Here is a 26,402-nt window from a genome sequence, read left to right as displayed (position 1 = left end):
CCATGCACACACATGCACACAGAGCACACAGTGCACACACACACACACAGCACACACACACAAGTGCACACGTGTGCACACAGTGCACACACACATACACACAGTGCACACACATGCACACAGAGCGCACCCCGTGTGCAGCACACGTGTGCACACAAGTGCGTGTGCTTACACATGGAGCACACGGGCATGCACAGCACATGTGCAGCACGTGCACACACACGTGTGCAAAAGCACATGCAGACATACACATGTGCAGCACACGCACACACACACATGCAACACACACATGTACAAATGCACGTGCAGTGCACACACAGAGCACACACACACGTGTACAAACACCCCCCACAGTCCCGCCCCCCCGGGGTCTCACCGCGTGTCCCCGGCCGACACGGCGCGCGGTGCCTGCAGGGCCGGACCCCCCGGCTGCGCAGGAACCGCTCCCGCAGCTCCAACCGCTTCCCGTTGATGGACACCTGGGGGGACACCACACGGACACCTCAGAGAGAGGACACCCCGCAGCCACCTCGCAGTGGGGACACCACACACGGTCACGTCCCTGCCAGTGGGGGCACCTCCCAGTGCAGGACACCTCCCAGACAAGGGGGTCACCTCCCCAGTGAGGGGTCACCTCCCAGGGGGGACACCAAGGGGACATCAGTAAGTGTCATCTCTCCACCAAGGGGTCGCCTCCCCAACAACGAGACACCGACAAGGGGACACCAAGGGGGTCACCTCCTCACCAATGGCACCTCCTCACCTCCCCCCAGTGGGGGACACCCAGTGGGGACACCAGCAGGGTCACCTCCCAAACGAGGGGACACCAACGGAGCCACCTCCCCAATGAGGGGACACCAACGGGGTCACGTCCCAACCAACGGGGTCACCTTCTCAACGAGGGGACACCAAGGGGAAGGTCACATTCCCGCCAAAGGGAACATCAAGGAGGGGGTCACCTCCCTGCCAAGGGGACACCAACACAGGGGGTCACCTCCCTTCCAAGGGGACACCAACACAGGGGGTCACCTCCCCTCTGAGGGGACACCAAGGGGGGGTCACCGTTCCACCAAAGGGTCACCTCCCCAGCCAGGAGATACCAAGGGGGGGTCACCCCAGTGACCAGTCTGGGTCACCTCCCCAGTGAGGGGACACCAACAAGGGGACACCAAGGGGGTCTCCCCTCGGTGAAAGGACACCAAGGGGGTTCACCCCCCAGTGAAGGGACACCAAGGAGGGTCAGCTCCCCACCAAGGTGACACCAAGAGGGATCTCCCCCCAGTGAGGGGACACTAAGAGGGGGTCCCCCCTTCTGAAGGTCCACCAATGGGGGTCACCTCCCAGTGAGGGGCCACCAAGAGGGGTCACCTCCCTGCTGAAGGGACAAGGGGGGGTCAGGTCCCCACCAAGGGGACACCACGGTTGTTTTCCCCCCGTGAGGGGACACCAGGGGGTCTCACCTCTCCGATGCAGCCACGGAAGGAGGCGTTGGTGGGGGGCTGGAGCGGGGGCTCGGTGCCCCCCAGGTACAGGGGGCTGCGCAGGTTCAGCCCCTGGCTCTTGCCGGGCGAGGAGCGTTTCACGGGGGCCGCGTCGTCCACCACGAGGGTCCCGTCCTTGTTCAGCCGCTCGGCCGTCACCCAGTGCCACTGTCCCAGTGCCACCGGGCCCGTGCTCCGCAGCACCGCCGGGCCTGGGGACGGGGGAGGTCATGGGGGGCAACGGGGACACCGGGGGACACAAGGGGACACCGGGGGACACCGGGGGACACTGGAGATGCTCAGGAACCTGAGAGGTGTCCCCAGTGATGCTGGGGAACCTCGGTGGTGCCTGAGGACCCCAGTGGTGACAAGGGACCCCAGCGATACCAGGGGACCCCACAGATGTCCAGGGACCCTGGCAGCATCAGGGGACCCCAGTGAGATCAAGGTGACACTTAGTGGTGTGTGAACCCAGTGACCCAGTGGTGCCAGAAGACCCCAGTGACATTTGGGGACTCCAGTGTGGCCAAGGGACCACAGTGATGTTTGGGGACCAAAGCAGTGCCCGAGGACCCCAGTGGTGTGACAGTGATGCCTGGGGACCCTAAGTCCTAGGGATGTGATGCCAGGGGACCCCAGTGACACTGGGATACTTCAGGGATGCCAAGGGGACCTCAGGAATGCCCAGGGACCCCTGGGGACCCCAGTGGTGCCAGAAGACCCCAGTGATACTCGGGGACCTCAGTGATGCCAAGCGTTGGGGTTAGGGTCACCCCCTGGTGACAACAGGGGACCTCACTGATGATCAGGGACCCTGACAGCACTTGGGGACCCCAGTGATACCAAGGGACCCCAGCGGTGCCAGGGGACCCCACTACAGCTCAGGGACCCTCGTGACACCAATGGACCCTGGTAAGGCCATGTCACTCCCTACCCCCGGGATCCCCAGAGCCCTCCCCCGCAGTGCCCTCGACCCCGTGCCACCCACCTGAGCCCAGCTCGTAGCGGAACTCGAGGTGGCCCCCGACCATGGCCAAGGCCACGAAGTCCTCGACGGGGGCGGCTTTGCCGGCGCTGAAGAGCAGGAGCCCGTCGGGTGCCAGTGGCAGGAACTCGGCCTCCACGCGCAGCTCGTGGTGCACGTTGGTGAGGGGTGGGTACGACACGAAGGCTCCGTCCTCCTCGAAGGACGGCACGTTCACCGCCTCCCCTGTGCACCCCAGTCAGTGCCCCACGCTGGGACCCCACCTCCATCCCCAGGCTGGGATCCCACCTCCATCCCCATGGTGGGACCCCACCTCCATCCCCATGGTGGGACCCAGCCTGCATCCCCAGGTGGGACCCCATCACCCATCCCCAACATCCATATCCATGGCAGAACCCCAACCTCCACCCCCAACATCCATCTCCATGGCAGAAATCCATCCTTCATCCCCAGAGTAGGACACCATCATCCATCCCCAACATCTATATCCATAGCAGAAACCTAATCTCCATTCCCAAAATCTATATCCATGGCAGAACCCCAACATCCATCCCCAACACCCATATCCATGGCAGAACCCCATCCTGCATCCCCGTGGTGGGATCCCCTACCCCAACATCCATATCCATGGCAGAACTCCATCCTCCATCCCCAGGGTGGGACACCATCACCCATCCCCCACCTCCATCCCATGGTGGGATCCCATTATCCATCCCCAGCCTTCGTCCTATGGTGGGACCCCAACCTCCAACCCCATGGTGGGACCCCATTATCCCTCCACAACCTCCATACCCACAGTGGGACCCCAGCCTCAAACCCCATAGTGAGACCCCAACACCTCCATCCCCACGGTGCCCATCTCCCCAGGCTGGTCCTGATCCCCGTGCCAGTGTCCCCAGGGTGGTGGCAGCCTCGTATCCATCTCCCCAGGGTGGTCCCAACCCCATGCCCATCTCCCTGGAACAGTCCCAGCCCTCTATCTGTGTCCTCAGGGTGGTCCCAGCCCCATGTCCACAGCCGGGGGTCCCCAGCCCTGTGCCCATCTCCTTGTGGTGGTTCCCATCACATGCCCACATCTCCAGAGTGCTTTCCACCCCATCTCCGTGTCCCCAGGGTGGTCCCCAGTTATGTCCCCATTTCCCCAGGGTGGTACCCACCCCATCCCTGTGTCCCCAGGGTGGTACCCAGTCATGTTCCCAAGTTCCCACAGTGGTCCCAGGCCTGTGCCCATCTCCCTGGGGTGGTCCCAGCCATGTCCCACCTCCCCAGGACGGTCCCCACCCACGGTGCCAGCCCCGTGTCCCCGTGTCACTCACCCTCAGTGCACCTGTCCCCGCTCTTGCCCAGGTGGCAGCGGCAGGTGTAGCCCTGCCCGTCCGGCCGGTTGACACAGGTGGCATCGGGCCCACAGGCCTCTGTGGGGTGACAAGCCATGAGCACCCAGCCGAGAGGGACCCTGAGGTGACATCCCCACGGCAGGGTGGTGTCACCTACCTGGGTGACAGTGCAGAGCCTGCGAGTACTCGCAGTTGCTGCCGGTGAAGCCGTGGGGGCAGCGGCACATGTAGGTGCCACTCTCGTCGTCCTGGCACACGCCGCCGTTCTGGGGAGGGGGTGACGTGGCTGTCAGCCGTGGGTGGCGATGGGTGGGCACCTCCCACCCCCTCCAACCTCACCTGGCACGGCCGGTCCTGGCAGGTGGGACAGTTGGTGACACCGTGCGCCTGCAGGTCCATGTCCCCAAAGGCCACGTCCTCTCCTTGGATGCGGAGCTGGCGCACGCAGCCTGTGCAGGGGCGGGGATGGGCAAAACTGCCACGTGATGCCCAGCCCCCCCTCACCCTGGTGCCCCCCAAAACCCACCACTCACCCATGAAGCCGCGGCTGAGCCCCGTCTTGGCCACGGCGCTGATGTCGGGGTACCCGCCCAGGAACAGCTCCTCGTTCAGATCCAGCCCTTGGAACTTCCCCTGCAGGCACAGATGAGTGGGCACCACCTCCAGCACCCTGACCCCCACCCAATACCCGCCACCACCCCCCGAATCACTACCTGGGAGGTGCCATTGACGGGGGGGTGCCCGTCCAGTGCCAGCGAGCCCCAGGTGAGGTTGCGGAGCAGCCGCACGGTGTGGTACTGGCCCAGCCGCAGCGCCACGGGGTGACGGATGGTGGCCATGCCCGAACCGGCATCAAACCTGATTGTTTTGGGGCACAGGGGGTGTGGGTGGGTGCTGGAATCCATCTCCCCTCTGTCCCAGAGCACCCACTCGTGGCTCTCACCTAAACTCGGGGCGGCCGCCCACCAGCCCGAAGGAGATGAAGTCGGCGCCACTGTTTTTCCGCTGCCCGTTGTAGAGGAGAAGTCCTGAGGGGTGGGAGGAGGTCAGGCAGGAGGGTCCCCACCCTGGGGTGGGGGTCAGGTCCTTGGGGATCCCAAAATCCTCCAAGGATGGAGAAGAACTCCCCCATAAAGTGGAGGGGCTCAGATGAAACAAGAATGGGAGATAAAGGAGGGCAGGGGGAGGATGAAGGGAGGAGGAAACAGTGGAGAGGGCATGGAGGGGGACACAGGGACACGTGGGGGACACGGGCTCACCGTCAGCAGCATCAGGCCGGAAGCTGATGAGGATCTCAAACCTCTTGTAGGCGTCCTTGATGGTGGGCAGGGGGAGGAAGGACTGGGGCGACTGCCCAAAATAGGGAACCAGGTGCTCTGTGGGGACAGGGCGGGTCAGGAGGGGTTCGGGGACATCACCCCCACTCCTGCCCAGCCCTCTGCCCGTCCGCCCCTCCTCACCCTGGACCTTGAGCACGTAGTAGGCCGTCTCCTGGCCGCGGTGGTTGCCGGCGGTGCAGGTGTAGACGCCTCCATCCTCAGGGCGCACGGCCGGCAGGGTCAGCACGTTCCCCTCCACCCTGGCACCCGCCGGCAGCTCCCCCTCCAGCTGTGACACAGCGTGTGGGGGTCAGCACCCACATAGGGTGCCCCCCGACCTTCCCCCCACCCCATCCCTCCCTCTCACCTTGCTCCAGGTGATCTCTGGCACCGGGAAGCCGGATGCCAGGCACGGCAGAACAGCCGCCGATCCCACGGACACCTCCTTCACCTCTGGCTGCCCCGCGATCTGGGGGGCGGCTGGGGACACACAGGGGTGTCACCAGGGCTGCGCTGACACCGTGTGTGTCCCCCCAGCTCCGCGTGTGTCCCCCAGCCCTGCGTGCCCACCTTGCACGTGCAGGATGACGTGGGACTGGACGGTGCCCACGGCGTTGGTGGCGGTGCAGCGGTACTGCCCCGCGTCCGCCCGCTCCACCCGCTCGATGGTGAGGGTGCCAGCGCGGACCAGCACCCCGGGACGGATGCGGCCCCCCACTTTGCTCCAGGTGACATGGGGACGAGGTTCACCCAAGCCCAGGCACTCCAGCTCCACTGTCGTCCCCACCAGCACCGTCTGCACGGCCGTCCGGATGTTGATCAGGGCCCTGGGGAGAGCTTGGGGGCACAGCGGGGTTTTGGGGTGACCCCCTGGCACAGGGAGGCATCACAGCCCAGGGTGCCACGAGAGGAGTGGGAGATGGGAAGAAATGGGGTGCTCAAGGGGATGGGGGGACCAGTGGGATTGGGAATGGGGAGATGTTGGAGGTGTTGGGGTGCTCATGGGCTGGAGAGATGTTGGGGGTGTTGGGGTACCCACGGGCATGGGGAGACAGGGAGTACCAGGGTAGTGATGGGTGTGGGGAGAGATTGAGGGTGTTGGGGTGCCTGTGGGCATGGGGAGAGATTTGAGATATCGGGGTGTCCATGGGTGTTGGGAGACTTGGGGGGGTGCCCAGGTGACCGTGGATTTAGGGAAATGGAAGGTACTGGGGTGCCCCTGTGTGTGGGGAGATGGGGGTACCAGAGTGCCCGTGGGGGATAGGTCAGGGGTCTCCTGTGCCCCGGTGCTGCTCCTACCCTGGACGGTGAGGGTGGCCCTGTCCTCCGCCTGCCCGCCCGGGGCGCTGGCCCGGCACACGTACACCCCCTGTGCCCCCCACGCCAGCTCCGGGATCCTGTGGGGACACAGCTGGGGTGAGGGACCCCAGAGGGGGTCAGGGGGGTCCCACCTCCCCACCCCCCGATCCTTACCGCAGCACCCCGTCCCTCACGCTGTGGGTGGGGGGCAGCTCCCCGCCCTCCTTCAGCCACTCCACACGCGCCCGGGGGTCCCCAGACACGGCGCAGGCGAACTCGGCGGTGCCACCCACTCCCTTGACGAGGCTCCCCGGGGTCACCCGCACCGCCAAGGGACCACCACCGATGTCCACACCTTCAGCAGTGCCACCTGGGAGGGGTGGAGGACATCGATGGTACCGGGTGGCACTGGGATCACCTGGGCGGGATGCAGAGCCCGGCAGTACCCAGGAGCACCAGTATCACCCAAGCACCACCAGGAGCACCCAGGAGTGACGCAGAGCCCAGTGGTACCCCTGTCCCAGAGGGCTCACCGTGGACGGCCACGCGGGCGAAGGCCTCGGCGGTGCCCACGCGGTTGGTGACCAGGCAGCGGTAGGTGCCGGCGTCGGCGGGGGCGGCGGGGCCGATGCGCAGGAGGCCGGCGCGGTGGGACACGCGCCCCGACAGGCTCCCGTTCACCTTGGCCCAGGTGTAGTGCAGCGGGGGGGTGCCGTGAGCCAGGCACTGCACCTGCAGCGCGTCCCCCGCGCGCACCGCGGCGTCCTCCGGCAGCACCGTGGCGTACGGAGCGGCTGCGGGATGCACGGAGCCTCAGCGGGAATGGGGCCGGGAATGGGGCAGCGGGGCAAGGAGGGTGTTGGAGCGGGGTGTGGGGGGATGGAGGCGGGTGGGCATTGGGATGGGTGAGGGTTGGATGGATCTGTGAGGAAGGGATGGATGGAGGAGTGGGAGAGGAGATGAGATATGGATGGCTGGGACACTGAGTGATGGATGGATCTACCAGGAGGGAAGGAGGGATGGAGGGATGGATGGAGGGGTGGGTGGATGGATGGAGGGATGGATGGATGGATGGATGGAGGGATGGATGGATGGATGGAGGGATGGATGGATGGATGGGTGGGTGAATGGATGGCAGAATTTGAGAAGAGGTGGTGAGATGAGCATGTGTGGGATGGACAAAGTGGATGAATCCATATGGAAGAAATGGATGGAGGGATGGATGGACAGATGAGTTGGGGACAAAAAGGAGTGATGGATGTGTACTGGGATGGACAGATCCCCAAGGAAGGGATGGGTGGAGGGGTGTGACAGGAGATGAAGAGGTGGATGTGAGCTGGGATGGTTGAATGATGGATGAATCCACCAGGAAGGGATGGGTGGGTGGCAGAGTTTGAGAGAAGATGGAGAGATGGGCACATGCTGGCATGGATGAGAGACAGATGGATCCAAGAGGAAGGGATGGATGGAGGGGTGTGAGCAGAGATGGAGAGATGGGTGTGTGCTGGGATGGATGAAACAGATGGATGCATAAGGAAAAAATGGATGGAAGGGTGTGACAGGAGACGGGATGGCTGAGTGATGGATGAATCCACATGGAACAGGTGGGGATGTGGGTGGATAGATGGATGGATGGATGGATGGATGGATGGATGGATGGATGGATGGATGGATGGATGGATGGATGGATGATTGGCAGAGTCTGAGAGGAGATGGCGAGTTGGGTGTGTGCTGGAATGGAGGAGATGGATGATGCACAAGGAAAAGATGGATGCAGGAGTTGGGAAATGGAGAGTAAGATGCGAGGGATGAATGTACCAGGAAGGGTTGGATGGATAAGTCTGAGGGGAGACTGAGAGATGGGTGTGTGCTGGGGTGGATGACATGGATGGACGCACAAGGAAGGGATGGATGGAAGGGTGTGGGAGGAGATGGTGAGACGGATATCAGCTGGGATGGATAAGCAATGGATGAATCCACAAGGAAAAGGTGGATGGAGAAGTGAGGAGATGTAGAGATGGGTGTGTGCTGGGATGGAGGAGTCGGGCGGAGGAGTTAGGAGATGGAGAGCTGGGACAGCTGAGTGATGGATGAATCCACAAGGAAGGGGAGGGGATGTGAGTGGATGGATGGATGGATGGATGGATGGATGGATGGATGGATGGATGGATGATTGGCAGAGTCTGAGAGGAGATGGTGAGTTGGGCGTGTGCTGGGATGGATGAGATGGATGATGCACAAGGAAGGGATGGATGGAAGGGTGTGAGAAGAAATGGAGAGATGGGCATGTGCTGGGATGGGCCAGAGATTGGTGAATCCACAAGGAAGAGATAGATGGAGGAGTAAGGAGATGGAGAGATAGGTGTGTTTTGGGATGAATGTGATGGATGGATCCATGAGGAAGAAATGGAAGGAGAGATACGAGCAGAGATGGAGAGATGAGTGTGAGCTGGGAGGGGTGAGCCGTGGATGGATCCAGGAATAGGGGATGGATGGATGGATGGATGGATGGATGGATGGAGGAGAGAGCAGAAGTGGAGACAGACGTGCACAGAGATGGGACAAGCTGGTGGCCACATCCATGGGAAGGACTGGGTGACAGAGCTTGAGAGGAGATGGAGAGGAAGAGGACGAGCGCTGGGATGGGATGAGGACGGTCCCACAGGGAAGGGCTGGATGTGAGGGTGGGAGGAGCGATGGGGATGGGCACGTGCAGAGGAAGGACAGAGAGGAGCCAAGGATGGGTGATGCCAGAGGTGAAGGCGGCAGGAGGGGCCCAGGGGAACCCAACCCCCCAGCACTCTCTCCTTACTCTCCACGTCCAGGGTGACGAAGACCTCTGTGGAGCCCACGGGGCTGGTGGCATTGCAGATGTACTGGCCTGAGTCCTGCTGCGCGGCACGAGGGATCACCAGGGTCCCGTTGACCACGCGGTGCTGCCAGGGCAGGGGTGCCCGCAGCTTCGACCACTCGATCCGCGGCATCGGGTCCCCTGCGGCCACACCAGCGCCTGTCAGGTCGGGCACCGCCCGGTTTGCCCGTCCTGCACCACCACCCCCTCTGCCCGTACCTGTGGCAGTGCAGTGCAGCGTGGCCGTGTCCCCGGCCACCACGGTGACGGTGGCCGGCGCGGTGACCTCGGGGGTGCCGGGGTGCCGCTGCGCCGACTCCACGCCCACGTCCACCCGCGCCTGCGCCGAGCCCAGCGCGCTGTGTGCCGTGCACACGTAGGTCCCGGCGTGCTCCGGCTTGGCCGGCGAGAGCTGGGTGGAGAGGACAGGGTGTGGGGTGAGCACCGGGCATCCTCTGGTGCCCTGAAGGACCCCGGGGTGCCCCCTCACCTGCAGGATGGCCTGGCTGTCCATGTGCAGCAGGGTCTGGTGCTCCACCTTCTGCCGGGAGCCCAGCCGGCTCCAGCGCACCAGCGGCCGCGGTTCGCCCCGCCCAAGGCACTCCAGGCTCAGGGATTTGCCCTCCTTCACCGTCACGGGGCCTGGTGGCATGACTGACACGGTGGGGGCACCTGGAGAAGGAGGAGGACAGGGGTGTGGGGATGGGGACACCACCGTGAGGGATGGCCATGGGGGCACCATCACCTTGGGGATGTCGGGAACATGAGGAGGACGTGAGCATGGGGGTGGGGCTGGGGACTCCACCATCCCAGGGGCATCTGGAGCACATGGAGGACCCAGGGATGGGGACATATCATCCCAGGGGCATCTGGAGCACATGGAGGACCCAGGGATGGGGACATATCATCCCAGGGGCATCTGGAGCACATCGAGGACATCGCCATGGGGATGGGGACATCACAACCCCTGGAGCACCGGGAGGACACCAGCATGGGGACACAGGCACCACCACTCCAGGTGAAGCATGGAGGGGACATGGGGTATCTGGAGCATGTGAGGACACCAGCATGGGGACAGGGACAGGAATGCCACCACCCTGGGGGCACCTGGAGGACATGAGGATAGGGACACCACCAGTGCAGGAAGACCTGGAGCCCATGAGAGACATCAACATGAGGATGTCAATGGGGATGCCACCACCCGGGGGCATCTGGAGCAACACAGGGACAGGGACAGGGCCACCACAGCCACCTCATACCTTGCACCACAAGGTTGACGACGCTGCTGGCGACGCCGAAGCGGTTGGAGGCCACGCAGTGGTAGGCGCCCTGGTTGCCCACGTGGGCACCAGTGATGGAGATGACCGAGCCATTAGCGCTGATTTTCACGTTGTCTGGGCAAGGAGGGGCCATCAGCACCAGGGCCATGCTGGGTACCGCGCCAGGGCAACCCCGGGCACCACTATACCTTGGAAGTGCTGGCCAGGTCCCATCCGCCAGGTGACGTTGACGGGCCGGGCGCCGTCGTGGACGCGGCACTTGAAGGTGGCATCTTCCCCCGGTGCCACGGCCATGCTGTGTGGGTCGATGGAGATGATGGGGCTCTGCAGGCCTGCAGGGACAAAGGGACAGGGAAGCCATGAGGTCACCCACGTCACCCACACCCCCTACCATCCTCCCCCACCCCACTGCTGCACTCACGGTAGCTGGAGCTGTCCCGGGAGGTGACGGTGACGGTGACAGTGGCCTCGCGGGAGACACTGCCCGTGTCTGCCCGGCACACGTACTCCCCCGAGTCGGCCACCGAGAGCTGCGACAGCCGCAGGCGGGACCCCGACATCTGGGGACACCACAACACCAGGTGATGGCATCAACCAGCCACCCACAGCCACCGTCCCCCACCCCGCAGGTGTCCCCTCCTACCTGGTGCTTGGCTGGGAGGGACCCCCCGCGCTTGTACCAGGTGATGGTGGCCTGTCCCTCCCCGGCCACCACGCAGTCCAGGTCCAGGGTCTGCCCCTCAGTGACAGAGGACGCCGAGGACTCGATGCGGATGGGCGGCGTGATGGCAGAGGCTGAAAGGGAAGGGTTGGAGTGACTGTCCCCAGTGGTCCCCCACACGGGTGGGGATCCGTCCCCCAGAGGGTGGCACTCACAGTGGGATGGGTTGGCCCCGTCATCGATGGTGACGATGAGGGACGTCTCCTGGGTGACGCCCCCCGATGTCACCCGGCACACGTACTCGCCCGAGTCGGCCGCCGTCACCTGGGGGATGCGCAGGCGGCTGCCCGACACCTCGGAGGGGACAATTTGGAGACAAGTCAGCACTGTAGAGCAGGGGATGGGATAAACTCAAGGTGACCTCCCTCTGTGCCCTACCTGGTGGCCGGCGGGCAGAGACCCCCCGCGCTTGTACCACGTCACAGTGGTGGGGCCAGACCCGGCCACCACGCAGTTGAGGTCCAGGGTCTGTCCCTCGGCGATGGCCGAGGACAAGGACTCGATGTGGAGGGGCTGGGAGACACCAGAGGCTGGAGGGGACAGGGAAAGGGGACGTTTATCATCGATGTGACACCTGACTGTCCCCAGGCGCTGCCCTCTCACTCGCACTCACGGTAGTAGGTGCCGGCGCTGCTGGGCACGGTGACAATGACAGACGCCTCCTGCGTGACGCTGCCCAGGGTCACCCGGCACACGTACTCCCCCGAATCGGCCACCGCCACCTGGGCGAGGCGTAGGCGGGTCCCCGACACCTGGAGAGGTGACACGTTGGGGACACATCAATGCCTGTCGTGGGGCTGTGCCCTGTGGGGTGATGCCACCTCCCCCGTGTCCCACCTGGCTGTTGGGGGGCAGAGCCCCCCCGCGCCGGTACCAGGTGACATGGGGGTGACCCTGTCCTGCCACCATGCAGTTGAGGTCCAGGGTCTGTCCCTCAGTGACGGCAGCAGATGAAGTCTCGATCCTCACCGGCGGCGTGACACCGACACCTGGGGGTGGCAGTGGGGTCAGTGGGGGCACCACAGTGTCCCCACTGTGTCCCCATGTCACCGCCCACCCCTGGTACCGTAAGAGGAGCCGGCGCCAGTCTGGATGGTGACGATGAGGGATGTCTCATGTGTGGCAGTGCCCGATGTCACCCGGCACACGTACTCCCCCGAGTCGGCCGCTGTCACCTGCGGGATGCGCAGGCGGGTGCCCGACACCTGTAGGGGGGTGACACAGGAGAGAATGGGGACACAAACCCCTCATCACCCCCAAAAATCCCTTTCCCACTCCAAAACGCTCCTCAGTCCCCTACCTGGTGCTTGGCTGGGAGGGACCCCCCGCGTTTGTACCAGGTGACAGTGGCCTGTCCCTGCCCAGCCACAATGCAGTTGAGGTCCAGGGTCTGTCCCTCGGCCACGGAGGAGGACGAGGACTCGATGCGCACAGGGGGGGTGACACCAGCAGCTGGGGACAGAGATGGGACGGTCACCCCTGGCCCTGTGGCACTGTCCCCTGGCCCCTGTCACCTCCTGTCCCCACTCACGGTAGGCGCCGGCCCCGCTGGGCTGGATGGTCACCATGATGGAGATCTCCTTGGTGGTGGCCCCGCTGGTCACCCGGCACACGTACTCGCCCGAGTCGGCCGCCGTCACCTGCAGCAGCCGCAGCCGGGAGCCAGACACCTGTGGGGAGGGGACACGGGGGTCACCGGGGCCATCAGCGCTGGCACGGGGCCATCTAGGATTGCACAAGGCCACTCGAGTCTGCACGGGGACACTTGGGCTTCCCTGGACCACCTGGGCTTATATGGGGTCATCTGGGCTTCCATGGGCCACCTGGACTTCCACAGGGTCATCTGGCCTTGTGTGGGATCACTTGGGCTTCCATAGGGTCACTTGGGCTTCCATAGTCATGGGGCCACCTGGGCTTGCCCAGGGCCAACTGACCTGGGGTCACCTGAGCTTGTGTGGGGCCACCTGAGTTTGCACAGAGCTGTGGGTCACCCCCATCCTCCCCCACTGGTGACATCCCCTCTGTGTCCCCTACCTGGTGCTTGGCTGGGAGGGTCCCCCCGCGCTTGTACCAGGTGACAGTGGCCTGGGCGGGGCTGGCGATGACACAGTTGAGGTCCAGGGTCTGTCCCTCGGTCACGGGGGATGACAGGGATGACGACTCGATGCGCAGGGGGGTCGTGCTGCCCGGGGCTGGGGACCGAGAAGGGTTAGAGATCGCATCCACCACCACATGTGACCCTCTAAGGGACACTGGGAGCCTGGGAATCCGGGATGGGCACGCATAGGAATGTCTTCTCCAGGGAGCGATTCATCCCAGATCCCAGGACACCGCGGGGCAGTGACACCCACCCATGGGTAACCTCCCGTGTGCCCTGTCCCCACTCACGGTAGGCGCCGGTCCCGCTGGGCTGGATGGTCACCATGATGGAGGTCTCCCTGGTGGTGGCCCCGCTGGTCACCCGGCACACGTACTCGCCCGAGTCGGCCGCCGTCACCTGCAGCAGCCGCAGCCGGGAGCCAGACACCTGTGGGGAGGGGACATGGGGGTCACCGGGGCCACCTGGGCTTCCATGGGGCTCCTGGGGCTTGTAGGGGGCCATTTCGGCTTCCACGGGGCCATGTGGGCTTAAATGGGCCATCAGGACTCACAGGGACCACCAGAGCTTGAATGGGGTCACCTGACCTTGCACGGGCTACTTGGACTCGCGTGGGCTTCATGTGCCACACAACCTTGTATGTGCCACCAGGGCTTGCAAGGGGCCACTTGGACTTGCCCAGGGCCACCTGGACTTGCACAGAGTTGTGGGTCAACCTTATTCACCCCCTCGGTGACATCCCCCTCTGTCTCCCCTACCTGGTGCTTGGCCGGGAGGGTCCCCCCGCGCTTGTACCAGGTGACAGTGGCCTGGGCAGGGCCACTGGCGATGACACAGTTGAGGTCCAGGGTCTGTCCCTCGACCACGGTGGAGGACGGGGAGTCGATGTGCAGGGGGGTGGTGTTGCCTGGGGCTGGGGACCAAGACAGGAGGGTGACACTGGTGACACCAGTGACCACGGCGGGGCACGTGAGCCATGGCTCGGTGCTGAGGCACACGGGGCTCCCTGCTGGCACTGCCAACCCCTGTTGTCCCCACTCACGGTAGGCGCCGGCCCCGCTGGGCTGGATGGTCACCATGACTGCGCTCTCCCTGGTGGTGGCCCCGCTGGTCACCCGGCACACGTACTCGCCCGAGTCGGCCGCCGTCACCTGCAGCAGCCGCAGCCGGGAGCCAGACACCTGTGGGGAGGGGACACGGGGGTCACCGGGGCCATCGGGGCTTGCACAACCCTCGGAGGGGCAGAGCTGGGTGCTGCCACCACATAGTCCCCCCTTGGTGACACCCCCTTCACATCTCCTACCTGGTGCTTGGCCGGGAGGGTCCCCCCACGCTTGTACCAGGTGACAGTGGCCTGTCCCTGCCCAGCCACCACGCAGTTGAGGTCCAGGGTCTGTCCCTCAGCCACGGTGGATGAGGACGCCTCGATCCGCACAGGGACACCCGAAGCTGGGGGTCCTGCGGGGGAGGACAGAGCTGTGACCACCCGTTGGGGACCAGCACGGCCCCCGTGGTGCCACCGCCCCGGTCTCACCGTAGGACGAGCCGGCCGCGGCCACGACAGTGACGGTGACAGAGGCCTCGCGCACGGTGGTGCCCAGGCTTGCCCGGCACACGTATTCCCCTGAGTCAGCCGCTGTGACGTGGGGCACCCGGAGCCGGGACCCCGAGACCTGTGGTTGGGGACACGCATTAGTGTCACACAGCAGGGGACAGGGCAAGGTTTGGGGCGCTGCCCACCCTGCTGTGCCCCACCTGGTGCCCGACGGGCAGGGAGCCCCCGCGCTTGTACCACACCACGGTGGCAGAGCCGGGCCCTGCCACCACACAGTCCAGGTCCAGGGTCTGCCCCTCGGTGACGGATGGGGACGAGGACTCGATGCGGACGGGCGGCGCCGTCCCTGCAGGGAGCAAACCGGGGCACACGGGTGGGTTGTGGTCCCCAAAACCAACCCCAAACCCCTCCGGCGTCCCCCACCCGCCTCACCTGGCACCACGGCCACCTCGATGGCGGCGCGGGCCGTGCCGGCGGCGCTGGTGCCCACGCAGAGGTAGACTCCACCGTCGGCCGCCGTCACGGCGGGGATGACCAGTGTGGCGATGTCACCGTGCTCGGCGCGCGACTGCGGCACCGGGACCGGTGTGAGCGGCACCCGCGGTGCACCCACACCCTCCCCAGCATCCAGGGGTGCCGTGCCCCGCTCACCTGAGGCGGCAGGGTGCCCCCCTGCTTCTCCCAGGTGATGGTGGCGGTGGGGGACCCCGAGACCCGGCAGTAGAGCCGCACTGTGGAGCCCTCCTGCACCTCCGTCCGCTCCGGGCTCACCTGCACCTGGGGAGTGCCGGCGGCTGCGGGAACGGGGGGATCAGGGGGCTGCTGGGGGGAGCATCGGGGGATGGGGACAATGGGGGTGACATGAGCAAGGCAGACAATGAGGACGATGGGGACAATGGGATAGTGGGGGTGATGGGGACAATGGGACAACGGGGATGATGGGGATGATGGGGACAATGGGGGAAATGGGGTGATGGGGACAACGGGGATGATGGGGACAATGGGGGCAATGGGAGTGAGGGGACAATGGGGATGATGGGGACAATGGGACAACGGAGGAAATGGGGTGATGGGGACAATGAGGATGATGGGGATGATGGGGACAATGGGGGAAATGGGGTGATGGGGACAATGGGGATGATGGGGATGATGGGGACAATGGGGGAAATGGGGTGATGGGGACAATGGGGATGATGGGGACAATGGGGGCAGCGGGAACAATGGGAGCAATGGGGACAATGGGGGTGACAAGAGTGATGCTGATGAAGAGGATGAAGGAGGAAGTGGATGATGAGAGTGATGGGGTGATGGGGGACAATGGCAGTGACAGAGATGATGGGCATGATGGGGATGATGGTGACAATGGGAGCAGTGGGGACAGTGGGGGTAACGAGTGATGCAGCCAATGAAGAATGATGGAGGTGGGGTGGGGGGACAATGGGGGACAATAGGGACAATGAAAGTGACAGAGATGATGGGGACAATGAGGGTGGTGGGGTCAATGGGATGATGGGGATGATGGGATGATGGGGATGGTGGGATGATGGGGGAAATGTGGGTGACATGAGTGATGCAGGATGATGGGGATGACAGGATGGTGGGGATGATGGGGGTGATGGGGGTGATGGGGACGATGGGGGTGACAGGGATGATGCAGAAGATGAGGATGATCAGGGTGATGGGGAAAATGGAATGATGGGGATGATGAGAATGATGGGATGATGAAAATGAGGGGGCAATGGGGGAAGAAGGGGACAGTGGGGACAATGGGGGATGATGGGGGTGACAGGGATGATAGAGGATGATGGGGGATGATGGGGGTGACAGGGATGATAGAGGATGATGGGGGATGATGGGGACAATGAGGGTGATGGGTATGAGTGGGGGGGTGACAGAGACAATGATGGTGACAAGGATGATGGGGACAATGGGAATTATGAGATGATGGGATGATGGGGATGAGGGGGATGATGGGGGATAGAGGGGGTGATGAGGATAATGGGGGGTGACAGAGATGATGGTCACAGGGATGATGGGAATGAGGGGGATGGAAAATGGGAGGTGACAGGGATAATGGTGACAGGGATGATGAGAGTGATGGGAATGATGGGGATGGCAGGGATGACGCAGACCATGGGGACAATGGAGATGGACAATGGGGAGCAACAGGGATGACGGGTGATGATGGGAGCAAGAGGGGTGACAGGGACGATGGGGACAACAGGAGTGATGAAGATGATGGGGATGATGGGGGTGATGGGGATGATGGGAACAGCGGGGTAAGAGGGATGATGGAGATGATGGGGATGGGGATGATGGGGACAATGGGGACAGTGGGGTGACAGGGATGATGGAAATGCTGGGGATGGACAATGGGGATGAGGGGGACAACAGGGGTGGTGGGGACGAGGGTGACACCGCTCACCTTGCACGTGCAGGTACCCCCGTGCCGTGTGCTGCCCGGCGCTGCTGCGTGCCCGGCACTCGTAGTGCCCCTCGTCGGCGGGTTCCACGGCGCCGAACCGCAGCGTCCCGCCCTGCACCACGGCCTGAGGCGGCAGCGCTCCTGTGGGACACCGCTGGTGTCACCCCCCATCGCCACGTCCCCACGCCCAGTGACAGTGTCCCCCTGTCCCCTGCGGGCACCTACCGAGCCACTCGAGGGTGGGCGCGGGGCTGCCGGTGCCCACGCAGCGGAACTCCGCCGGCTGCCCCGGTGCCACGCTCAGCTGCGCCGGCTCCACGCTGGCGGTGGGGGCGGTGGCGGTGCCGGCTGCGGTGACACCAGGGGGGGCTCAGGGCTCACTGGGCCCCCCCCTGGTGCTGGTGGGGCGGTGGGAAGCGGGGGTGGCGTGGCTCGGCTGGCAGCAGGGTGCGCGGTGGAGCCCCGGCATGCAGCGGGTGGGGGCAGCATGTGGACCCCCCTGGGAGACCCCCGCAGTGACTTACCCGGTCTGTGCCCCTCCATGAACTCAACAGGGCCGTAAAACATCTGAGTCTTCGAGGCTGCTGCAAGAGGGCAGGGGGTGTCAGGGGAGTGCGCCCATCACCCCCGGGTCTGGGCACCAAACCTGCCACCACCCCGGTGTCTGGGCACTGAACCTACCCACCACCATGGTCTCAGGACCCACAGGTTCCCATTCCCATGGTCTCAGAACCCTCTGGTGCCCATCCCCGTGGTCGCAGGACTCACAGGTCCCCACCCCCATCGCATCAGGACCTACAGATGCCCATTCCCATGGTCTTAGGACCCACAGGTGTCCACTCCCCATCACCAGAGCTCATGGGTCCCCATGCCCATGGCATCAGGACCCGCTGGTGCCCCTCCCCATGGTCTCAGGCCCCACAGATCCCCATCCCCATGGTCTCAGGCCCCCCCAGTGCCCATCCCCGTGGTCTCAGGACCCCCTGTGCCCACGGCAGTGGGTGGGGCTGACCCTGGACGTAGAGTGTGGCGGTGCCCTGGTCCATGTCCAGCATGTTGGAGCCGGTGCACACGTAGACCCCGGCGTCCTGGGGCCGCACCCCGCGCAGCGTCAGGATCCCGTTGAAGTCCACGGCGCCCGCGGGCAGCGTCCCGTGGTTCTGCCGCGTCCACACCAGGGTGTAGGCGGGAGACTGGGGGCGAGACACGTGGGCAGGCCTGAGGCCACGGGGACGGGCGTGCCAGGGGGGCACGCGCCTATCTGGGCACATGCCGGGGAGAGGTGGGTACCCAGGGATGGCCAAAGAGCTGTACGGGGACCAAAGGGTGTTTGGGGGGTCTATAGGAGCAGCCAGGGGTGTCCCTGTGCCCTGGGTGTCCCTGTGGGTAAATCTCTGGGTATCCTGCTCTGTGAGACCAGGTGGGCACCCAAGGATGTTCCCATACCCTGGACGTCCCTGTGGGTGCCCAAGGGTGTCCCCATGGCCTGCATGACCCCACGCACATCTAGAGGTGTTCCTATGTCCTGGATGTCCCCATGGACACCCAAGGGTGTCCCCATGCCCTGGATGTCCCCATGGGCAACCATAAGTGTATCTGTGCCCTCCATGACCTCATGGGCCCCCAGGGGTGTCACCTTAACCTGAATGACCCTGTGGGCACCCAGAGATGTCCCCATGGGCACCCAGAGGTGACTCTGTGCCCTGGATGTCCCTAAGGGCATGTAGGGGTGTCCCTGTGGCCACCCATGACTCTCTGTGCCCTGTATGTCCCCAGGAGCACCCAAGGGTGCTCACATGCCCTATGTGACCAGGTGGGCACACAAGGGTGTCCCTGTGCACCCTGAATGTCCCCGTGGGCATCCAGAGAAGTCCTCATGCCCTGCATGTTCCCACGGTCACCCGAGGCTGTCCCAGTGCCCTGCATGTCCCCGTGCCCCCCAAGGGTGCCCTGCACCCCCCGCCATGCCAGGCCCCCCCCTGCCCTCACCTTGCTCTTGGCGGTGCAGACGAAGGTGACGTCGGCGCCCGGCTGCACCCGCTGCACCCGCTTCTCCTCCACAGTGACAGTGATGGGCTTGTCGGGGGTCTCTGCGCCCAGACACAGGGACAGCTGAGCCCACCCTGCCCCCCTCCACGCCCACCCCCCTCGGTGCCAGCGCCCTACCGGTGACGATGACCTCGGCACGGCTGGCGTTGCTGTGCCGGAGGTTGCGGCAGGAGCACACGTAGACTCCGGCCTCCGAGGGCTGGATGCTGGGGAAGTGCAGCTCCTCGCCTGGGGCGACAGGCAGGTGACACCCTGTGCACCCACACACGCCCCTCGGGGACACCCTGATGCCCCCGCTTTCACCCTGAGCCACCCCACACCTTGCCGATGCAGACACCCCTCCCACACACCCCTTGGGGACACCCCAATGTCCCCCCGCCCCTTGAGCCACTCCATACCTTGCTGACACTGACACCCCCCACACACACCCCTGGGGGACACCCTGATGTACCCCCACTCTGAGCCATCCCACACCTTGCCGGTGCTGACACCCCACATACACCATTCCCCCCGGGGACACCCCAATTTCCCCCCCCCCCCCATACCCTGCTGGTGCTGACACCCCCCACACACCCCTTGGGGACATCCCAATGTTCCCCCTCCACCCCAAACCACCCCATGCCTTGCCTGTGCTGACACCCCCCCAAACACACCCCTTGGGGACGCCTCGATGCCCTTCTCGCACCCCAAACCTTGCTGGTGCTGACATACCCCCCACACCCCTGGGGGGCACCCCGATGTCTCCCCCCTGCCCAGAGCCCTCTCATACCTTGCTGGCACTGACACCCCCCACACACACCCCTCGAGGACACCGCGCTGTCACCCCCTCCCCGAGCCCCCCAAACCTTGCTGGCACTGACACCCCCCACACACACCCCTCGGGGACACCCCGATGTCCCCTCACCCTGAGCCACCCACACCTCACCAGCGCTAACACTCCCTACACACACCCCTCGGGGACACCGCGCTGTCACCCCCTCCCCGAGCCCCCCCACCTTGCTGGCACTGACAACCCCCCACTCCCCCTGGGGACACCCCGGTGTCCCCCGTACCTTGGCGGCGGCTCTGGGCGCCCTCGGGGAGGGCTCTGCCGTCCTCCCGCCCCCAGTGGTAGTAGAGGGGGGGCTCCCCGCTGGCCTGGCACCGCAGGGTGACCGCGCTGCCCCGCGGCACCGCCGTGCGCGGGGGGTGCACCCGCACGGCCAGCGCGGGCGGGGGGCCCGCGGGGACACAGCCCTGCCCGCGCACCGTGGGGTCACCCCGGAACCCGGGGGCACAGCTGCGGGAGCGGGGACGGGGTTAGGGGCGCCTCGGGGGTATTGGGGTGGGGGGGGTGCGGTACAAGGGGTGGGGGTGCGGGGGATGTGTGGGGGTGAGAATACAGATACAGGGGGTGGGTGTATGGGGGTGGGTGTACTGGGGTGTATATGGGGGTGAGAGTACGGATACAGGGGGTGGGTGTATGGGGGTGGGTGCACTGGGGTGTATATGGGGGTGAGCACATTGGGGTACAGGGGGTGGGTGTATGGGGGTGGGTGCACTGGGGTGTATATGGGGGTGAGAGTACTGGATACAGGGGGTGGGTATATGGGGGTGGGTGTATTGGGGTGTATATGGGGGTGAGCACACTGGGGTACAGGGGGGGTATATTGGGGTGGGTGTATTGGGGTGTATATGGGGGTGAGCACATTGGGGTACAGGGGGTGGGTGTATGGGGGTGGGTGTATTAGGGTGTATATGGGGGTGAGAGTACTGGATACAGGGGGTGGGTGTATTGGGGTGGGTGTATTGGGGTGTATATGAGGGTGAGCACATTGGGGTACGGGGGATGGTGTATTGGGGTGAGTGTATGGGGTGTATATGGGGGTGAGCACACTGGGGTACAGGGGGTGAGTATACTGGGGTGGGTGTATTGGGGCGGGGATGCTGGGGTGTATATGGGGGTCAGCATATTGGGGTACATGGGTGGGTATATTGGGGTGGGGGTATCAGGGTGGGGGTACTGGGGCAGGAGTACTGGGGTGTATATGGGGGTGAGCACACTGGGGTACAGGGGGTGAGTATACTGGGGTAGAGATGCTGGGGTGTATATGGGGATCACCATATTGGGGTACGTGGGATGGGTATATTGGGGTGGGTGTATCGGGGTGGGGGTGCTGGGGCAGGAGTACTGGGGTGTATATGGGGGTGAGCACACTGGGGCACATTGGGTGGGTGTATTGGGGTGAGCCCATCGGGTGGGTATATAGGGTGAGCATATTGGGGTGCATATATTGGGGTGAACCTATTGGGGTGGGTAAACTGGGGTGGGTATATTGGGGTGTATCTATTTGGGTGAGCACATCAGGGTGGGGATATTGGGGTGCACACATGGGGTGAGCACGTTGGGGTGACTCTATGGGGTGTGGGTGTACTGGGGGGTGTATGTAGGGTGAGTAAATTGGGGTGAGCACATCACGGTGGGTATATCGGGATGGGTGTGGTGGGGTGGGTATATCATGGTGGCTGTATCAAGGTGGGTATGAGGGTGAGCATTTTGGGGGGAGTATATTGGGGTGAGGCCAACAGGGCAGGTGTGCTGGGGAGGGTGTATTGGGGTGCAGATCATCAGGGTGAGCCCATTAGGATGCATAGATTGGGGTGAGCTCATAGAGGTGAGCACATCGGGGTGGGTGTATTGGGGTGACAGTATCGAGGTGGGTATAGGGGTGAGCACTTGGGGTGGGTATATCGGGGTGGGTATAAGGAGGGGGAGCATTTTGGGGTTGGTCTGTTAGGAGAAGTCCATCAGGGTGACTGTATCAGAGTGGGCATGTCAGGGAGAACACTTTGGGGTGTGTGTGCTGGGTATATTGGGGTGCATCAATTGGGGTGAGCACACTGGGGTGAGCACATCAGGGTGAGGGCATGGATCCTCAACAAGATGCACTTATTGGGGGAGCTTATGGGGTGAGCATGGGGTGAGCTCATCAGGAAAGGTGTGTTGGGGTGAGCACTTTGGGGTGGGTGTATTGGGGTGAGCACTTTGGGGTGGGTTTTTGGGGGTGGGAATATGGGGGTGAGCTCATGGGGATGGGTTTGGGGTGGGTATATCAGGGTGATCCAGTCGGGGGGGGTGTTGTGGGTGGGTATATGCGGCTGAACCCATGGGGGTGGGTATATAGGGGTGGGTATATAGGGGTGGGTATATGGGGGTGAGCCCATGGGGGGGAGGGTTGGGGGTGGGTATAAGGGGGTGACTCCATGATGGTGGGTTTTTGAGGGTGGATTTTGGGGCTGAGCCCATGGGGGTGGGTGTGGGGGTGGCTATATGAGGTGAGCCCATGGGGGTGCATATATGGGGGTGGAGTTTTGGGGTGGGTATGCTGGGGTGAGCCCATGATGTTGGGTACATGGGGGCGAGCCCATAGGAGTGGGTTTGGTGTTGGGTTTTTGGGGTGGGTATGTTGGGGTGACCTCATAGGGGTGGGTATTTGGGGGGGGGATTTTTGGGGGTGGGTATATGGGAGTGAGCCAGTGGGGGTGGGTTTTGGGGGTGGAAATGTTGGGCTGAGCCCATGGGGGTGGGTTTTAGGGGTGGGTATATGGGGGTGAGCCCATGGGGGTGGGTATATGGGGGTGGGTATATAGGGGTGAGTATATGGGGGTGGATATATGGGGGTGAGCCCATGGGGGTGGGTATATGGGGGTGGGTATATAGGGGTGAGTATATGGGGGTGGGTATATGGGGGTGAACCCATGGGGGTGGGTATATGGGGGTGGGTATATAGGGGTGAGTATATGGGGGTGGGTATATGGGGGTGAACCCATGGAGGTGGGTTTTGGGGGTGGGTATATGGGGGTGAGCCCATGGGGGTGGGTTTTGGGGGTGGGTATATGGGGGTGAGCCCATGGGGGTGGGTATATGGGGATGGGTATATGGGGGTGAGCCCATGGGGGTGGGTTTTGGGGGTGGGTGTATAGGGGTGAGCCCATGGAGGTGGGTATATGGGGGTGGGTACACAGGGATGGGTGTGTTGAGGTGAGCCGATGGGGTTGATTTCTGAGGGTAGGCATATAGGGGTGTGTGTATGGGGGTGAGCCCATGGGGGGTATGTGGGGAGGGTATACAGGGGTGGGTGTGCTGGGGTGTGTTTTGGGGGGCCAGCAGCCTCACCGCTCACAGTACTGCCCAGTGTAGCCCGGCTCACAGGCGGTGCAGCGGTACCCACCACCTCCCAAACTCTCACACGTCCTGGAAAACCTGCAGGGACACGGCACGGTGGGGGCACAGCCCCTGCCAGCACCCCCAGCCCAGCACCCCCCAGCCCGGCACTGGCACCCACTGGTTCTCGGGGTACGGGAGGGGGCAGGCGCAGGGCTGGCAGTCCTCGGGGGTCCCGGCCGTGGCGTCCCCGTAGAACCCGGGGGCACACTGGTCACAGAAGTCCCCGGCCGTGTTGTGCAAACATCCCTGGGCAGGGGGGGCACAGAGCGGGGGGTCGGAGCGAGCACGAGGCCACGGCCCCCCCAGACCGCGCCCAGCGCGGGGCTTACGGAGCAGGCGCCGCTCTCGGGGTGGCAGCTCTCGGAGTGCCCGTTGCACTCGCACAGCTCGCAGTGCCCCAGGTACAGCCCCCCCCCGGTGCGCGTGTACCCGGGGGCACAGTCCTGCGGGGAACAGGCGGTCAGGGACCCACACGGGGGCAGGGCAGTGGGGTCGGGGCGTGGGGGGAGGATGGGGAAGGTGGGAGGGCCACGGCGGAGGATGGAGGATGGGGGGGGGAGTGGGGGGGGATGAGGAGTGAGGGGGGGGACGGGGGGATTTGATGGGGGGGCTGCCAGGGAGGTGATGGGGGGATGTTGGAGATGCTGAGGGGGTCCTGGGGGCAATGCTGGGGGGATGCTGGGGGCTGATGGGCAATGATGGGGACGCTGGGGGGGATGATGGTGGAATGATGGAGGGACTATGGGGGTGACAAGGGGATAACTGGGGTGGTGGGGGGATAATGGGGGCGATGAGGGGATAACTGGGGTGGTGGGGGGATAATGGGGGTGATGAGGGGATAACTGGGGTGGTGGGGGGATAATGGGAATGGGGGTGATGAGGGGATAACTGGGGTGGTGGGGGATAATGGGGGCGATGAGGGGATAACTGGGGTGGTGGGGGGATAATGGGGGCGATGAGGGGATAACTGGGGTGGTGGGGGGATAATGGGGGCGATGAGGGGATAACTGGGGTGGTGGGGGGATAATGGGGGTGACAAGGGGATAACTGGGGTGGTGGGGGGATAATGGGGGTGATGAGGGGATAACTGGCGTGATGGGGGATGCCGAGAGGGCAATGAGGGTGATGGGGGGATAATAGGGGGGTAATGGGGGTGAAGGGGAGATGCTGAAGGGGGTGATGGGGGTGATGCTTGGGATGCTGGAGGGTGATGGGGAGATGCTGAGGGGGATGCAATGATGGGGGGTGACGGGGGTGGTACCGGGATGGAGGACGGGGACATGATTGGGGTGATGGGGTGGCACTGGAGAGATGAGGAGGTGACACTGGAGGGGTGACAGGGTGACACTGGTCCCACCTGGCAGGACAGTCCGTGGTAGCCGGGGGGGCAGCGACACTCCTCCACCTCGGGGGCGGGGGGCAGGCCGGGCTGGGGGGGCACGGCCGTGTCCATGGCCACGCCGGCGATGCCGGCCGAGGCCGTGCTCGTGGAGTAGGTGGCCCGGATCAGGATCTCGTCCAGGTCCGCCAGGGCCATCAGCAGGTGCTCCCGCGTCGCCGGCTGCCCGTCCGGCCGCTGCCAGTATTGCTGGGGGGACAGGGGGGTCACGGGGGGGGACACGCCCCAGGCAATGGGGACACTGGGGACAGAAGCCACCCCCCCCTCCTACCTCCCGGAAAATGATCTCAAAGGCCTGGGGGGTCCGCGGGGGCAGCTCGGGCTGATGGGCCACCAGCGTGATGTCGTTGCCCTGTGGATGGGGGGGGTCAGGGGGGTCCTGGTGCCACCCCGTGCCCCTGTGCCACCCCGTGCCCCTGTGCCAGCCCGTGCCCCTGTGCCAGCCCATACCGTGATCTGGATGTCGGCGTCAGGCTGGGGGGCTCCCGGGCCCCCCGGGGTGTAGGTCAGGGTGTAGCGCAGGCGCCCACCGTAGGAGCCCACCTGGACAGGGACATGGGATCGGGATGGAGCGGGAATGGGAAGGGTGGGAGAAATATGGGGAAGGGGAAGGGGAAAGGGAAGGGGAGATAAATATGGGGAAGGGGAAAGGGAAGGAGAAATAATTATGGGGAAGGGGAAAGGGAAGGGGAAGGGAAAGGGGAAGAAGAAGGGGAAGGGGAAGGGGAAGGGGAAGGGGAAGGGGAAGGGGAAGGGGAAGGGGAAGGGGAAGGGGAAGGGGAAGGGAAGGGAAGGTTTGGGAAGGTTTGGGAAAGTTTGGGAAGGTTTGGGAAGGGAAGGTTTGGGAAGGTTTGGGAAGGGAAGGTTTGGGAAGGGAAGGGAAAGGAAGGGAAGGGAAGGGATGGAGAAGGGATGGGATGGGCAAAGGGAAGAGGATGGGGATGATGGGGACAGGGGTGGGGATGGCAAAGGTGATGAGATGAAACAAGGATGAGGAAGAGGAAAGGGATGGGAGAAGGGGAAGGAGAAAAGAGGAAAAGAAAAGGATAGGGATGGGAAGACAATGGGGAGGGGGAGAACAGGGGATGGGAGAGGAGGGGAGGGAAAGGGAGGAGGAAAGGGAAGAGGAGAAGAATGGGAATGATGATGGGGATGGGGTGGGACAAGACAGATGAGAAAGGGGAAAGGGGAAAGGAGAAAGGGCAAAGGAGGAAAAAGACAAGATGGAAGAGGAGAGGGGAAAAGAGGAAACAGAAGGGCAAGGGGAGAAGGGGAAAGGAAGAAGGAGAAGGAATAAAGAAGAAGGAGAAAGAAAGAAGAAATGGGAAAAGGGAGAAGGAAAAGGGAAGAAGAAAAGAGCAGAGACGAGGAGGCCATGCCCCCCTCCCCTCTGACA

General features: G+C 64.0%; 1 protein-coding gene across 1 annotated transcript in view; it reads right to left on the bottom strand.

Moving 5' to 3' along the window:
• Positions 1-26,402, bottom strand: part of HSPG2 (heparan sulfate proteoglycan 2) — a 58,980-nt gene that overhangs the window by 5,277 nt on the left and 27,301 nt on the right. The window contains 52 exon segments of the mRNA XM_064678736.1: positions 377-479; positions 1,461-1,693; positions 2,470-2,691; positions 3,783-3,881; positions 3,961-4,069; positions 4,143-4,252; positions 4,337-4,436; positions 4,517-4,661; positions 4,747-4,831; positions 5,063-5,179; positions 5,264-5,411; positions 5,490-5,602; positions 5,693-5,959; positions 6,422-6,519; positions 6,596-6,791; positions 6,955-7,215; positions 9,234-9,413; positions 9,492-9,684; positions 9,763-9,944; positions 10,532-10,666; positions 10,741-10,884; positions 10,974-11,112; positions 11,196-11,347; positions 11,429-11,567; positions 11,652-11,803; positions 11,887-12,025; positions 12,111-12,262; positions 12,340-12,478; positions 12,574-12,725; positions 12,805-12,943; positions 13,308-13,465; positions 13,662-13,800; positions 14,130-14,284; positions 14,414-14,552; positions 14,675-14,829; positions 14,906-15,044; positions 15,127-15,272; positions 15,359-15,494; positions 15,578-15,720; positions 17,352-17,492; positions 17,577-17,699; positions 17,876-17,935; positions 18,364-18,544; positions 19,341-19,441; positions 19,518-19,628; positions 20,453-20,679; positions 23,557-23,643; positions 23,726-23,853; positions 23,937-24,050; positions 24,965-25,195; positions 25,278-25,358; positions 25,457-25,549. Of these exon segments, the coding sequence (XP_064534806.1) occupies positions 377-479; positions 1,461-1,693; positions 2,470-2,691; positions 3,783-3,881; positions 3,961-4,069; positions 4,143-4,252; positions 4,337-4,436; positions 4,517-4,661; positions 4,747-4,831; positions 5,063-5,179; positions 5,264-5,411; positions 5,490-5,602; positions 5,693-5,959; positions 6,422-6,519; positions 6,596-6,791; positions 6,955-7,215; positions 9,234-9,413; positions 9,492-9,684; positions 9,763-9,944; positions 10,532-10,666; positions 10,741-10,884; positions 10,974-11,112; positions 11,196-11,347; positions 11,429-11,567; positions 11,652-11,803; positions 11,887-12,025; positions 12,111-12,262; positions 12,340-12,478; positions 12,574-12,725; positions 12,805-12,943; positions 13,308-13,465; positions 13,662-13,800; positions 14,130-14,284; positions 14,414-14,552; positions 14,675-14,829; positions 14,906-15,044; positions 15,127-15,272; positions 15,359-15,494; positions 15,578-15,720; positions 17,352-17,492; positions 17,577-17,699; positions 17,876-17,935; positions 18,364-18,544; positions 19,341-19,441; positions 19,518-19,628; positions 20,453-20,679; positions 23,557-23,643; positions 23,726-23,853; positions 23,937-24,050; positions 24,965-25,195; positions 25,278-25,358; positions 25,457-25,549 (7,531 nt within the window).

This window comes from Pseudopipra pipra, chromosome 22 (assembly GCF_036250125.1).
Source record: "Pseudopipra pipra isolate bDixPip1 chromosome 22, bDixPip1.hap1, whole genome shotgun sequence".
Classification (NCBI taxonomy): Eukaryota; Metazoa; Chordata; class Aves; order Passeriformes; family Pipridae; genus Pseudopipra; species Pseudopipra pipra.
This window is presented reverse-complemented; position numbering and strand designations above follow the sequence as displayed.